Source organism: Microtus oregoni, unplaced genomic scaffold, assembly GCF_018167655.1.
Source record: "Microtus oregoni isolate MIOR12 unplaced genomic scaffold, Mior012 000045F_ref0000178, whole genome shotgun sequence".
Classification (NCBI taxonomy): domain Eukaryota; kingdom Metazoa; phylum Chordata; class Mammalia; order Rodentia; family Cricetidae; genus Microtus; species Microtus oregoni.
Genome location: NW_024543219.1, coordinates 9973764 through 9990160, shown reverse-complemented (window position 1 = coordinate 9990160; position 16397 = coordinate 9973764). Strand labels below are relative to the sequence as shown.

At 38.7% G+C, this 16397-nt stretch overlaps 1 protein-coding gene across 1 annotated transcript in view; it reads right to left on the bottom strand.

Moving 5' to 3' along the window:
* LOC121434925 (putative ankyrin repeat domain-containing protein 26-like protein) overlaps positions 1-14056 on the bottom strand; it is a 38244-nt gene extending 24188 nt beyond the window's left edge. The window contains exons 1-6 of the mRNA XM_041633909.1: positions 13803-14056; positions 10818-10935; positions 9930-10103; positions 8477-8583; positions 5229-5290; positions 2656-2692 (exon numbers count right to left, since the gene is read on the bottom strand). Coding sequence (XP_041489843.1) covers positions 2656-2692; positions 5229-5290; positions 8477-8583; positions 9930-10103; positions 10818-10935; positions 13803-14056 — 752 coding nt within the window. The remainder of the gene's footprint in view (positions 1-2655; positions 2693-5228; positions 5291-8476; positions 8584-9929; positions 10104-10817; positions 10936-13802) is intronic.
* Positions 14057-16397: the final 2341 nt, after the last annotated feature.

Below are 16397 nucleotides of genomic sequence, written 5' to 3'. Positions count from 1 at the left end.
CATACTACAAAACCTGTACTACACAATATTGGAAAATGTAAAAGAAATGAACAATTTTTTAGATAGAAACCATATACTCAATGCACCAATCAGTGCTGTCGACTGTAGAATGATGCACTTTCTCAGCCTTCCTCCTATTGTGGCAAATTGCTCTGGAAATTAGGTCTATCATCATATAAACCAAGTATCATCATATCTTAAACTAACTAATAAAACCAAAGGAAAAATGTGCTGGCAATATAGTCAATAGGGCGTGCGCTACTGGAGAATGTTTATAAGAGCAGTGTTCAATCCTCCGAACTGCCTACAGGACTCAAAGTCCATTTATTTCTTTAAATTTTGGGCAAGCCTATTATTTCTTAGGACAAGATTTTTGTCAAGATATATTCAGATTAAATAACAGATAATTAAAGATAAACATAACACCATATGTGAATTGTCTAATATGTCTAAATTGAGAAATTATAGGAGCAAAACCCAGAAAAACTTATTAGCATTTAGTTCTCAAAAAACTTAAAATAATTGAATACTTTTTTTTGTTTTTTAACATGATCATCTTATTGACATTGATGTATATAATAATATGTAGCATAAACACAATGTGGTTTTAATAAAAAATCTATTTATAACAAGCCAACTTATGGTTATATGACCATAGAGGACACATACTGTGGAATAGTTAGAGATCTTTTTATTTATACAAAGATATCGTGTACATCAGAGGCTCACATTAAATAAACAAACATGTTTCAGATGATAAAGTTTGAGACTGACAATTTCTCAGAAACTACTTCTTAAATAATTCTGAATCCAAACCCATTTGAAGGCAGATCAAAAGAAGATAGAATAACATTTTTATATTATTTCCTCTGTTCATATTTTGAAAAAACCAAGCTGTTTTTGAAATTAGGGAGTTGGTAGTCAAGTATTCACCATTACTCTTACCTCTCTTAATCAGGAAAGACTTCTTCAATAGGGATTTTAGCTGTCTTGCTGGTCTTACTGCACTGTGGCATATTTTAAAAAGTAATATTTTAATATTCATATAAAAAATTTACCAAATGTTTTCCTAAATACATTAGAGATTTACCATTAGCCATTAATTTGTCCTTCAATCAGTTGATTAGGTTTGGTGACAATTTCCTTAACACTTTTTCTCATGTGAAAAAAGAATTTAGTCCACTAAAAACATAGAAAGACACACACACACACACACACACACACACACACACGATGAAAGACACTAGTTTCTCCACAGAACTTTTTTAATGCTGTAGTAACTAATGGTCACTCTTGTGCTCAATGTAATTAGTACCCCAAGTCCACTTGTCTTGTCATCATCTCTTCCTAGAGCATCACAGAACCCCTCTCTCTCAGGTTACTTTGTGGGCTCTCAATGCATGTGATGCTATCTCTCACAAGGTTTGTTTGTGGACCATAGAATAGATTCCTGCTTCTGCTAACACTCTGACAAGATACCATGGCCTAGGATATGCTCAGGCTGTCCCTTAGTAGTCCATTCATGAGTGGACTTGAAACTACAATCTGCCTGTTCCTATGCCAAATGAGCATTGCTATTTACTTAACGAGATAAAAATATGAACAAACAACAATAAAACTCAGTGGATAATTTCAGCTTGAGACAGTTTAGAACTCTTAGTAGAAGAGAACATAGTTTTTACAGGTGTGTCTTTGAACAGTTGTAGCTACTGTAATTTATGAATCTGCACTTTGGATATTAACTGTGATGCATTTTGGACCTTTTAACTTGGAGTAATTTATTAATAAATAATAAGTAATAAGCAATTAACTAATGTGTATCGAATTCTTTATGATACATGTTACCACAAATGATAACACAATTGTCCTCTATTATGGAAGTAATCAATTAAGATGAGCACAGAACAAGCTTGACATACCACCTTTAATTTTCTGCCAAATCAGTGTCTGAGATAGCAGATCACTAAGAGAAGGGGCCTTTTACTCTATGTTCATGTCCTACTGATGGGGAAGACAAAGCCCCTTTTATAGACACATAAAGAGTAAACATGCCACAGTTTGGCTTTCTACATCCAGATAATCTACTGAGATCCAGAGACTTCGTTAGTGTAGAAAACAGCTCAAAGGAATGGAAAAGTGATGGATGGAGCACTGTGGTAGGAGGAAGGCATGGGATCTTCTACCAACTATGAAAGGGTGCTACACAGAACAAAAGGGCCTCTGCATGTGGAGATGGCGTCAAAGAAGGTAAACAATTTGTTGATTTCTTGTAACACTATGTGATAATGCAGAATGATCCCAAGTTCTTTCAGCTTTCAGAAAGACAAATGCAATGAAGATCTAGTTCACTAGCTGATTTCAGGAAGTTTTGAAAAGGCAAGGAGTATCAGATGGACATAGTGTGTGTGGTAAACATTAGGAAGCTCATTTTCCAAAACACCGAATTGGTACAGGGGAAGTGATGGTTGAGTAAAAACCTCACGCCCATGATCTGAAAACAATAAATTTTCAGTCTAAAAATACATTGAAAAAACTGTGGGGTTGTAAGACAACACAAAAATTGAGTGTATAAATCGGTATCTATCTGAGAATACAACCAATAATTAGCTTGTTATCTGTGAATTTCCTTAGTCTTTATATATTGTTAGACCTTACCTGCAAGAAGGCTTTATATCAGTGCTGAAATTTTCTTCTAAAAAATCAAAATTAATTCATTACAATGCTAGAGAAATATAACATATAAAATTATTAGACAAATATTATAATTTTTTGAGATGAATCTAGAGTAAATACTCCTTTGTAAGAAATTTCCTCATGGGGAATTCATTCATTTTCTTAATATTTCAAATAAAAGAAGACTTAAATTTAACAAGCATAATACCTAAAGGTAAACACCCACCCATAAACAATTGAGATGATCCTAAATGATCTCTCTCAGACAGATGGAGAGTAGCATCCTTACCAGTATAAGCATCAATTGACTGTGTCACAAAATAGCTTCTGTGGTTCTTGTTTGACTTTGGGATAATGACACTTGAGAAAAATTCTAGAGTCTGGATGGTGGCACACAACTTTAATCCCAGCACATGGATGGCAAAGGCAGGTGGATCCCTGTGATTCCCAAGACAGCCAGAACTACCTAACAATGAGACGGTGTCTCACAAACAAAACAACAGATTCAAATGGAAAAAAAAATCCATGAGCCTATACACATTTTTGTTCTTCAGGGAAACAAAGAATCTTGTTCAGCTTTTTAGTTAAAATTGTTCATTTTATGGTACAAAATGCTACCACTGGGACTACATGTATGGCTTTTGTCTTTTGTATCAGGGTATAAGCTAACAGAAAGAAAGAGAAGAGGGGCAAAGACTTTTACCTAACAGCTCAAGGGAGTGCAACAGGATTCCTCTCCTCATCCCTGTTGAGGGAAGAAGTTCCTTAGTTTTATCTGTGTTCCAGACTTATATGCAGCTTAAAGGATGCTCATGAAAACAGGCATCATCTCCCCTGAAAAGAATTATTGGAAAGATCCCTCCCTTGGTAGTAATAACCCCGAGCTTTACCTCAGGTGAGAGAGTAGCGGAGAAGAAGCTGTGAGACTGCAGCAGCAAATTCCATGGGCTTCCTTCTGACATAGGATCATTGTACATACTTACATATGTAAACAATAAACTCACTCAATCCTTCACTAGACACTTGCAGCTTGCTTTTAGAAATAAACATTTGAGTTGGGCAGTGATGGTACACTCCTTTAATCCCAGCACTTGTACCAGAGACATGCAGATCTCTGTAATTTCAAGCCTAGCCTTGTCTACAGAATGAATTTCAGGTTAGGCTCAAAGTCAACACACAGCAATACCCTGTCTCACAAAACCAAAATAAACATAAGAAAACAAAAATGAAATGAAACCTTCATTTATTTTTTTGTCTTGATTAAAGTCAGAGAAACTTAATGTGCTTTTAAGCATTCCTCATGACTCAGGAAGGTCATTTGAACCACCAACTAGTGGAATGGGATTGAGGCTCAGTAGGAAAGCCTATGCTTATTATGCAGTAGGCCTCAGTCAGTTCTCACCACCACAAATGCCATGAACAGCAAACTTCATAATACAGTGACACAAAGCTGTCTCCATTACATTAATATTGACTCTCTTCATCTTACCTCTTGAGGGAAGAGGGTTTTGCATTCTCTACTTAGTGTGGTTGCCACTGACAACGTAAGGTATAAAAGACACTGTGATGACAGCTGATGAAAGTAAATACTACGTAGTGCTCCTGCCACTGCCACAAAGTCTCTCCAGACTCAATGGAGAAGCAGACAACTCTTTGAAATACAGAATGATGTCATTTTCTACACTCTGCTTTTTGTTCCAATATTTATTCCTGAATGATTCTTTGCAGCATGGAAATGATATTCACCCTTACCATGTTTTATAAGAAAAACTAAAGAGAAAAGTAGGGATAATGGGTAGGGTGCTTGCCTAGAATGCTCCCAAAGCCTGTGCTCAATGTCTAGCTCTTCAGAAAACCAAACCAAAACACAAAGGAAGGAAAGAAGAGAAGAAAGGAAGGAAGAAAGGAAGGAAAGAAAGAAAAGAAAAAGAAAAGGAAAACATGTCAGGATTGATATGTCTTCATAAACTCAATACATTCATTATGGAACAAAGTTTTCACCCAAAATGGGAGATTTCTAAAGAAAACAATTATACAGTAGGACAAAACTGTCCAAATTGAGAAATTGCTCAGACATTAAAGAGGTTCAGAAGATTTTAATTATATCATAAGGTAGGAAATTATTTAATGAAAGTTATTGATTACTGAGGTTGGTTTGTGACATAATTACATTCTAGTGACACCTACCTGTGTACTGTTATGCAGCACAAAATACAAGACTTTTGTCATAAAACTCAGGAGAATATGTATTTCTAATAATCCTATTTGCTGCAATGTGACTATGGAGGACACATGTGTGTAAAGTTGATTTCTCCTTTATTCAAAGGCAGTACAGATATCAGCATTAATATAAAACAAGCAATGTTTTGACAATATATTTTCACAGTTAAAAGTTTTTTGAAATAATTTCTTAATTAATTCTGACTTTTCAGAATATTTGAAAACCACAGAACTGCATTTATACTGGATTTCCTTAGCTCCTTTTTGGGGATCTAAAATCTTTACTCTTCCTTATTTTCTTTAGGGAAGGTAGGAGCAGTTGGAGTCATTCTTACCTTCGTTGGAGTTGGCACAGGTTTTCATTGATTGTTCTGATTCTACTGCAGCTGCTCCTCCACTGTGACATATGTTTAAAAGTGATCAGCATTTAACTATTCATATAAAAATACTTAGCATGTTTTCTAAATTCTTTATTTTTGAGTCCCTAATATATCTTACATCATATATTTACAAATAATTTTTTGAAGTAGGATTTCATTATGCAGTCCAGCTGACTTTAAAGCCACTATATGCATCATGTTGGTCTTGAAATCAAAGAGATCTGTGTGCCTCCTGTTTTCCAAGTTCTGGGATTAAAGGCATGGGCAACAAGGCCCAGCCTAATAACTCTAAACTAATTCTTCAACAGTTGGTGATGATTAATGACTGCTGTCCTTCCCACCTTCCCTCATAGAGAAGAAACAGAGAAAATTTATCTCTTGATTAAAACACACACACACTCTCTCTCTCTCTTGCACACACACACGAATGATATCAGTGCTTTTTCCATAGATTTGCTTTGAATGCTCCAGCCACCTTGTATTTATATGCTCATGGAGTCAGTGTTCCTGTTCCACTCATCTGCCTGCTTGTCCCTAAGGCCCCACAGTCCTATCTGTCAGAACTCTTTGGAAGTATTTTGTTGATTACTATGTTCTCAATGCTCAGTATATGAAAAAAGTATTTTTTTTTTGCTTCTAAGCATCCTTCTGCCTGCATTCTTAGAAGCCATGACAGTTGTGGTACCCTCAAATTGTTTTAACAGTTCTTTCATGTGTGAATGCTGAAACCACCGCCTGGCTGTTTCTTTGTTCATAAGCCTTTTTATGTAATCCTGAGTCTTTGTAACTCACAACCAGCTTCCATACTCAAGGAAAGCAACACTTTTTGTCAGCTATATTCTTCCCAAGTCACAGCTAAGACTGCTATACTTCAGGGCCTATTGCTAGGATACTCTGGACCAGCAGCTTTATTTTCCTAGTTTCTGCTTTGGCTGTCATCACAGTCTTGGAACTTGTCATGGGGACTTTTCACCTACGGTGTGAACCCAGTCCAAAATAGCACCGCTGCTGAAGTGATCTCCAGAAAACTAAGAAAACATTCAACCTTGACCACTATTTCCAATGTCTTTTTAGCAGATAATGATCCCCAGTCTTACTAGATCAACAACCTAAACTTACTTTTTAATCTTCATATTTGATATGCATTCCTGTTCACATCTGTGTATGCATTTGTGTCTGTTGATCCTAGTGCATGTTTTTTAGGTCAGAGGACATCCTTGACTGGCAGTCCTTGCCTCCTAACTTAGTTTTGAGGCAGAGTTTCTTGTTGTTAACAGCTGTAAAAAGCAAGACTATCTAAAGTATAACTTTCCAGACAGTCTCCTCTCTCCATCTCCCATGTCCCTCAAGGTTCCCTGAGATTAAGATGCACACAGCACATGAGGCCCTTTAGGTGTTCTGAGGAGTTGAACCCTGAAATCTTGGGTTTGTGTGATAAGTACTTTATTCCTGAGACATGCTCCTAGTCATGAATTCCTAAAACTGTGCTATTCCCTGTCAAAGTCACAGGCACACTTTATTTGCTTCAAAAGTACCAGCGTTACAAATTTCTGTCTATTTTGTATTAAAGGAAGAATAAATGACCTCAAATGGTTCTTCTTAGAGGGAAACACAGGCCCTCTAACTAGATTAGAGGTTTAATTGAAAGTGCTCTGCACTCAGAAGCCTTAGTTCCATAATTAATAGCAATACACTTATAGCCACCTCTTAATTTAGACCCAAAGTCTTCTTTTAAAAATTGAGTGTTTTACAGCCAGATAGATGGCTCAGTGGGTATACATAATTGTCACAGTAGCCAAGAATTTGAATACCTGGAATTCAACAAAAAGTCAGACACTGTGTAATGTATCTATAATCCCAGCACTTTTATAGTACAAAGGAAGTGGAGGTAGTAAGATACCAAAGAGGCTTCCCAACCTGCTTACCTGGAGTAAGTGGCCAAGTGCCAAATAAAAATAGAAAAAATGCCTCAAAAAAGATGGAAGACAAAGCCATCACACAGTGTTGTACTGTGTCTTGGTTGGGAATATCAGAGCATGCATGTCCTCTGACACAAAAACAAGTACATGAAGATGAGGGATGCTAAACCTGTTTAGAATATATGGTATGTCCAAAGTGTATTTTCATTAAAAACATACACAACACACAGGCTTTACTTTTTAATTCATCTGAGTTTAAACTTTCATGTATGAACAAAAAAGGTAATCATTTAATTCTTAATGCTGAAATCGTCTTAAATACCAAGTGTCCATTTTAGAGCTGCTATTTCTGTGATAAAACACCATGACCAAAATGAACTTGGGGACCAAAGGATTCATTTGGCTTATATGTCTGCATCATAGTCCATCATTAAAGGAAGATAGGGCAGGAACTCAAACAGGGAAGGAAGCTGGAGGGAGGAGCTTACAGAGGCCATGGAAGAGAGCTGCTTACTGGCTTGCTCATTCTGCTTTCTTATAGAACTCAGGGCCATGAGCCCTGGAACAGCACCTCCCATGATGTGTTGGGCCCTTATCCATCAATCACTAATTAAGAAAATGCCTTACAACCAGATCTTATGGAGGCATTTTCTCAATGGAGTCTTAGTTCTTTGTACTCATTTTGGACAAGTGTCCCTATCCAGATTAGCTGTTTCAGGAGTTTGGGTGTACAGATTCACATCTGACTAACACAGTGTCAAGATAGTTCAGACAGGACAGGGGAAAATAATAGCATCTGGTAATATCATCTAATTGATGGATACCCTAAACTATTTGCTTATTCAAATTTACTTAAAGCAAAATGAATGATCAAAGAGACAACATGATTTCAAAAAAAATATTTATGTTGAACATATATAAGAAGAAAATATATAAGGAACAGGCTAAAAATAATAATATTATACATTTCAGTGTTGATAATAAACTTGACACTTTTCAAAGTAAACAACATTAATGTGAAGTTGCCTTAACAAGTAGAAAATTCCCAATCAAATCAGATTAGAAATGATAACTTGTTTTTAAATGGGAAGCTGAGCCCTGGTACACACTGTTCCTTTGTTTATGTTGGAACAGTCTCTTTTCCAGCTCACACTCCCTGTGAGCTAGTCTTTCTCAATATATGCTTATGAGTTAAAGCCATTTTCCCTCTACCATTTTAGTGTTCATTACTTAAGCAATGACACCCTCAAGAACAGCACTAAGATTGTAAAAAAGAAACAGTACCTATTTGGTGTAAGCTCCGAAGGTGCAACTGCACCGTTCTCAATTAAAAACTCCGCCATTTTAAGTTGATTTTCAAACAAAGCGAGTTTATAGGGTGTCAACCCGTACTGTAAAGGAAAAATTTCATTTTATAAATTGACATGCTTCTCAATTGAAAAATGTATCACAGATTTTGAAAACAAAATGAATCACAAAAGGATAGATTTTCCGTCAGCTCTTGCTGCAGATTCACACACACAAGGCTTCCTTTTCCTTTGAAACATCTTTCCCTGTCCAACAATGCCCGTGAACACCAGTATTTCCAGAACTTCCCACAACTGCTTGCTGGTTCCCAGGTTCTTAGCTCCATGGAGATGTGCCTCCATTGCCCCAATCCTAAAACATGGAGATAGAATTGGCATGCCTCTGTTGAATGAGTGAACTCAAGTGGCATCTCTGGAGCAGTTTCTCTACCTGTTTTTCAAAACTACTTTCCCTAACCTTAAAATTCTCTCCCAAACCAAACATCATTTCCTGTTGTAGTGGTCCAAACGATGCTGGAGGAAGACCGCAGGCTCAAATAGTATGTAAACACAAAGAGAGCTTATTCTTCAGAAATAGCCAACATGCAACAGTCCATCACCCATATAAACTGATAATGAGGACCACGGACAAAGACATACAGGCCCTTCTAAAGTGGACATGGGGAATTCTATCTTTTTAATCTTTTATATATCTTTTCAGTAATTGGGCAGTCAGGGAGCAGTTACAAGGGGGGCATGTTGATTGGACAGAATTAGTAACAGTTTCATCCATTGTGGGATTTTTCTGTCACATGTGGTCAGTAGCAGCCAGATCCTGCAACTCTGGTCTCCCGGCCTTATAAGGCCAGGTTTGGAACTGTTTAGCCAATAGGCTAAACTTGACTGGGGAACATCTTGGATTCAGGCTTAGGTCATTAATTACAATGGAGTTGCTCCTTGTCTAAGATAGAGTCCCATTTTGGCTCCTTTGTTACGTACATATAAAATCTGAAAAAGTTAAGTGAAAATGTCTTCTCAGCATGTTTTCTTCAATGATCAAATCTCCACATTTACCTGTGTGCCTGTGACCTTCCCACACTAGCCTCATCACCGAGGGACAATTCACATCAGTAACTTCTTAATTGCAACAGATTTATGTTTTTTCTACAGACATTTATCTTAAAATTATTTTTTTCTATTGTTTGTGTGTATGTGAAGTATGTGTGGGCCCAAGTTCTTTACTTGTTGAATTTTAAAGGAAAGCCCAAGTCTAAAACAAAATGTGCTGTGCTGAGTTCCTTTAAGTTACCTACAAAACTATGAAAAACAGATTTGGAAAAAGTGCTTTACTCTGAACAGATTCAGTGAGACTGCTTAAGCTTCAGAATGTGGAAAGAGATCTGAGTGTCATTGCTAGAAGTACATTGTGAATGAAGTTGAATGATTCTTACCTCTGTTTTGGCTTTAATATCTACATTATACTCCAGCAGTTTGCTGACAACTGGTATGTTCCCTCTGCAAATGGCGTGGTGGAGGGCAGCATCGCCATTGGCATCTACAATGTGGGGATCAGCCCCGTGTCTGAGTAGAATAGAGATGCATTCTACATTGTCCCGCTGGGCGGCCTGTGGGTATTGGATAAAGAAAGAGACACTGAAATCAAGAACTTTAATAAGCATTCCAACAATTCCATTGACTAGTTACCCTTGGATCAGACCAATTGTTTAGGTCATGTATATTATCCCTCTCAAGTACCCAGACTTTCCTAAATTTATAACTTCTCCACTAAAGTTTTCTAAGTGGTAGAGTTTCAGAGGTGTGCCACCACACCTAGATATTAAAGCATTTCACTAGCACCGTTTGGACATTTTTGTAGTGGGGGAGGTTGCTTGTTCATTTGCTTGTTTTGATAACTTGACACAGGTTGAAGACACCTGGAAAAAAAGAATCTCACTTGAAGAACTGGCTCCACCAGACTGGACTCTGGGAAGCGTGTATAGTATTTTCTTAATTGAGGTTGATCTGGGAGGGCACAGCTTCCTAGGGGTGGTGGCATGACTGGGAAGGTTATCCTGAGTAGTATAAGATATCTGAGCAAGCCTTGGAAAAAGCCACGGGAAAGCATCATTCCCCCATGACCTCTGCTTCATTTCCTGCCTCAGGTCCTGATTGAACTCCTGACCTGGTTTCCCTTCATGACTGACTGTGATGTGGAATTGTAAGCCAATAAACCTTTCCTTTCCTGAGATGGTTTTGGCCAGTGTTTCATCACAGCAACAAAAACCAAACAAGGATAATTTCTAATCCATTTTATACCAAAAGTGTTTTGCGATAGCTACCTTAATTAGGGGAGTGCAGCCTTCATCATCCTTCATATTAATATCGGTAGAGTCGTTGGATGATAGCAATGTTACTACATTAGGATGATTTTGGGCAGAGGCGTAGTGCAGTGGACTCCTACAAATTGAGAGGACATTTTAGGAAATTACAGATTATTATGTAAAGGCACACTCAAGTAGACACCAATGTGCATTTCCTTCTGATGTAAAAGAAGAAACTAAAATTTTCTTATTTACTTATTTCTCTACTCAGGTGTTCATTTTCTGTGCTAGGCATATAGCGCATGGCTGTCCCATTCAAGGCGAGTGCTCTATCACAAGCTTCACCCTTCCTCAGAGCAGCCTCTCTGGATAACAGGAGAATGCCCAGTAGATTGAACTCAGATTGGATTTGAATCCTACTCTAATCACCGAGTGTTACTAGTTAGAACATAGACCTCCTATGAGCTCCACAAATCAATCTCTCCATCTGTAGAATGGGGATTCAACACTGCAGCTCTCTTACACTGTGACGCTTCAACTCACATCTTCAAGAGCATGTACAAATGCTTCCAGCACCTGACAGCTCAGTGTTGCTGGATACGATTACAATTTGTTCCTAATGGTAACAAACACAATATTTCAATGAAGAGAAATAGCAGAATTATACCTACTGCAAATGTGAAAGTTTTTACTCAAGTATCTTTACAATATTTTAAAACTATATTCCCTAAGCTGGCCTTGAACTTGGTAATCATCCCAGTAGGTAAGAATGCAGGCAATTCCACTGCACCCACCTTACTCTTTATTTCACACTTTAGCATCGCTGATGTCTGCCACTTAAATTCATGATATTTTATGACTGTAATTGGCAATGTTTTTTACTTTGCTACCATACAAAATAAAAGGTCCCCATGCAGTCCATTGTGCCTGACATCCAATGAAATATGAAACAATCCACAGGCCCATGACACTTCTAAAGGTCACATGTATCTATGTAAATTTCTGCTCTTAAGACTATGAAATGTAAACTATTTAGAATAGCAATAACAACAAACAAAAAAATCTAAAATTTCAGTCATCAATAATTTAATTTTTTTTTCATTTCTCTTTGCCCAGAATTAATGTTTCTATATTTGCTGCCAACAGGGACACAGCATAGTCCTCAGTCAATAGACAAAATGTCCATGTTAATATAGACACCAGGTGGTAGCAAATGGCTTTGCCTTATACCTCCATGAATTAGCACCAAAACTTATTAAATCTATCCAGAAGGAGATAACCCATGGTATCATAGCTCCCTTGCTTTGATTTTCAAAAAGTTTAAAGACAAAAATTACTAGGGATTCAATTGAGCCTCATTCATTGTTTTCAATATTTAAATTTATAGAACGTCAGTAAAGCTGACTGGAGAGAGAAATGTAATATCTTAAGAATGAGAGGGTCTTGAGAGCTAGTAGATTTGTATGCTGTACAGTAGATATCTAAGTTACATGCAGGGAATAAGTGGATTGGCAGAATGGATAGATACAGCTGGAAAATTCAGTGTTTTTAAAGAATACACTTATTAAGCAAAAATACTTTGAAACAATAATTTACTGTTCTATTATTTGTATGAAGCTCTAATTTGGAAGACTGAATAACTATAGACTAAATAACCTCACAACTACAGACATGATCAAGAAGCATGTGAGCTATGGAGAATCTACTGTTGAGGGTCATTGTTTCCTGCCTATAATCTAGTGAGAAACAGGAAACAAGGACTAGGAAAGAGGGATGCAGTGATTGTTACAACTCAGTTGGAAAATCACTCACCCTGCAAGCCTGAGACCCCAACTTCAGAATCCCCAGCACCTTGAGAAACTGGTGCTGGAGATGTGGATACAGGAGGATCCCCAAATCTATCTTGCCAGCAAGTCTAGGTCAGTCAGTATACTCCAAGACAATCAGTCAAACACAGCGGGGATTTGGGTGAGAGAATCTGTCTAAAAAGCTGAGGTGGAGGAACCACAGGGTGGTTCATCAGGTGGGAGCACCTACTGGCAGAGCCAATGGCCTACGCTCAATCCCCAGAATCCACAACATGGCAGAACACAGCTGTCGATAGTTCTCTTCTGACCTTCACACATTTAGTTGGCATGTGTGAGGCACAGGTGCACACACACATATGATTTTTTAATGAGATGAAAAGAAATTTTCAAAGAGAATGTCAACCGTTAGCCTTCATGTATGTACCAAAACACACACAACATGTATATAAGGGGCCGGGGGACAGAGTTATAGTTCAAGTTGAAAATTTCCTTATGAAATCCCCTCAGCAAGCATAAAACAGACATAAGATTTCTTGTTAATTCTTTGGGTTTTTTTTTGGCTTTGAGTTGGCTTTTTATGTGAAAATTTATCTTAAGATACAATTTTCTGTGTTGCATATAACACAGCATTAAAAACATATACATTAAAGGGCTGGAGAGATGGCTTGGCATTTACAAGCTCTAGTTTTTCCTGCAGAGGACATGGGTTTGATTCCTAGCACCCACACAGCAGATCACAACTGTCCATGACCCCAGTTCCAGGAGATCCAGCACCCTCTTCCTATGCTTGTGTGGTACACTGAAAATACATGCAGCCAAAACACTCAAACCAAAAAATTTTAAGTGTACACATAAAAAGATGTATGTGGTTTCCTTAGCTAAATTCCTTTAAAGCCCTCAATAAAGTGCTCTAAAAGAGACAATGTAAAGGGATTTGTAAACTAACTGAAGTTCTTTGTTTTGCTTCTCTTAAAGAAAGCCTCAGAGCTGCCCTTCCAAGGTGTGCAGGTTTCAGGTGCCTAGGAGCTTAAAGCAGGTACAAACCCAGAGGTCTCCACGAAAGAAGAGCCTTAAGCATGACATCTGCCCTCCCACAGGCTGCAGATCTGGAAGGTATGTTTCTCCCTGGTAGACCCTGACTGTCCCCAACAGTTTCTGCCCCTCCTGCCCCTCACCCCTCCTCAGGCCCCATTACCTGCCCCTCCTGTCGCACTCGTCAACATGGTGTTCACTGGCATTGATCAATCTCTCGACTAATTTGACATCACCCACACTGGCCGCCCTTTGTAATCGGCCCACGGGATCGTACCCAATTAGGTACAAAGGAAATCGCTGCTGTCTTCGACTCAAGCACCCATGACCCAGGCATGCGGGCCACAGGCGGGTATACCAGCGAGACGGCTGAGGGGCCCGAATGGTTAGGGCATCATACTCCATATCCTCCTGCATGTTAAGGCTCTACAGGCCCTCCTGGCCCTCCTGGCCCTCCCGACAACTCCGCCCCCCCCCCTCCCAGCCCTCCTGGCCCTCCTGGCCCTCCCAGGCCTACTACCCCTCCCTTCCTTCCCCTTTAACCACCCCCACCCTCACAAACCCAATAGTAAATGTTCAAAATCTGGTAAAAACTCCCCACTGAACCAAATAAGCGTCCTGCTTGGGCAGATCCTTGGTTCAGTGTGAGCTGAATTCTGATTCACTCTTAGCAACACAGTTCTAGGGGCATAGTGATGCGCTATGAGCTCACAATGGTACTCAGCAGCTGTGCACCAAGGTTGTGTTCTGTGCGTGCCCATGTCAGACTCCAGCGACAAAAGCATACAGTGCTCAGTACATGTAGACAAATATTGTATGTTTTCTCTTTTAAGGATGTTATGGTTCTGATATGGGAACTTCAATCTGAATACCCACAGAGGTATGGAACCTAGTAAGGGACCAGGAGGGAGGAGAGGAAAGGAAAGAAAAAAGTCTATAGTGTTATGTAGCTATTAAGGAAAACTAGAATTGGATGGTTTAATGAAAGGGGGATGGGACAGAAAAGTAAAGGAAGGAAAATGGAGAGGGACAACCAATACTAAAGGTCCTTTGAAAAACTATATGGTGACTGACTATCCTAGAATCTTCCTTTCACATATGTGAAAGGAACCCACAGGGAGACAAAAAACAACAGGGGAGTGAAGACTTCAACTAGATATCTTGTGCCACCAAATTACACCTCCAGTGCCAGGAACAGGTTACAGCCTGTTGAGTCATTCACCAAAGGGACCCATGGAAACCACCAAATAGCACAGGCTATTGCCAAGGTTCTTGGTTGCTCACACAACCTGATGTTAATGTCTTGTTTCTGGAGGGAACACTTCTGTCACTGAATATGGAGACGTTGAGCTGGTGTCTAACTACATTATTCACCTACTAACCACAGTTCACTGTACTGGAAGGTACTCTACATGCCCCTGGAGGAGAAAAATAGTCCTCAATACCTCTCAGCACAAACCCTTCAACCTACAACCACACCCAAATGGAAGGAAGCTCACAGATATTTATATCTAGGGGATCCAACACCCTCTTATCTCTTTGCAGGCACCAGACATGCACACAGTGAACATACATATATGCAGACAAAACATATATGGACATGAAATGTGATCTGTAGATACTGAGAAGTAATACATTTATGTAGTAAGTTTACTCTTTTAAAGTATATAACCCAGTAGGTATTTTTTTACTATGTTCTTACAATAACACAACCATTATTCTATTTACTTTTAAAATAATTTTGTCATTCGAGAAAAAACCCTTTATTCATTAGTAGTTACTCTTCATTTCTCCAGACCCCCACCACCTATTGGTTACCAATCTAACTTTCTGTTTCAAGTGTCTCATTCTGGGTATTAAAGAGAAATCAAATCATCTAATAAGGAAGTGTCCCATTCTTCAGTCCTTTGGCTACTTTCTGAAGGCGTAAGTCACAAACAATGCCATACCACTTTGGAATTATGATTAATAGGGTGGTATTTATTTAAAGGAGAAAAAACTTACAGATCACCATCCCAGACAACAGCCCTCTACGCAACCAGGAAAGGAGTCTAGTCACCAGCAGAGCAGGAAGTGAAAAGAGAAAGGAGAGGGAAGTGGCCGCTCTTTTAAAGGGAGAGAGACCACGCCCCAACGGGCTGGTATCTCAGCGGCTATAGGCTGGAGGAGTGGGAGGACCTCCCGCAACACCTCCTCCTTTTGTTTAAATAAGAGAGTTCTAAACCTACTATGAAATTATATACAATAAGTACAAATATCCTATTCTAACTAGCTTAGGTCTTGTATAATAAATAACTTGGCCAAGTCATGAGAGAAAGTAACTACATGGGTGCCAACTGAAGGCGTAAGTCACAAATGATGCCACACCAGTTTGGAATTATGATTAATAGGGTGGTATTTATTTAAAGGTGAAAAAACTTACAGATCACCGTCCCAGACAACAGCCCTCTACTAAAGCAGGAAGGGAGACTAGTCGCTGGCGGAGCAGGAAGTGAAGAGAGCAAGGAGAGGGAAGTGGCCGCTTTTTTAAAGGGAGAGAGACCACGCCCCAATGGGCTGGTATCTCAGCGGCTATAGGCTGGAGGAGTGGGAGGACCTCCCGCAACAACTTTCAACTCAATGTTTATGATATTTATTCATGTTATAGAATGTATCCTTTATCTACCCCTTTCCATGAGTAGGTAATTGGGGTATCTCATATATATATATATATATATATATATATATATATATATATATATATATATGCTCAGTTGCT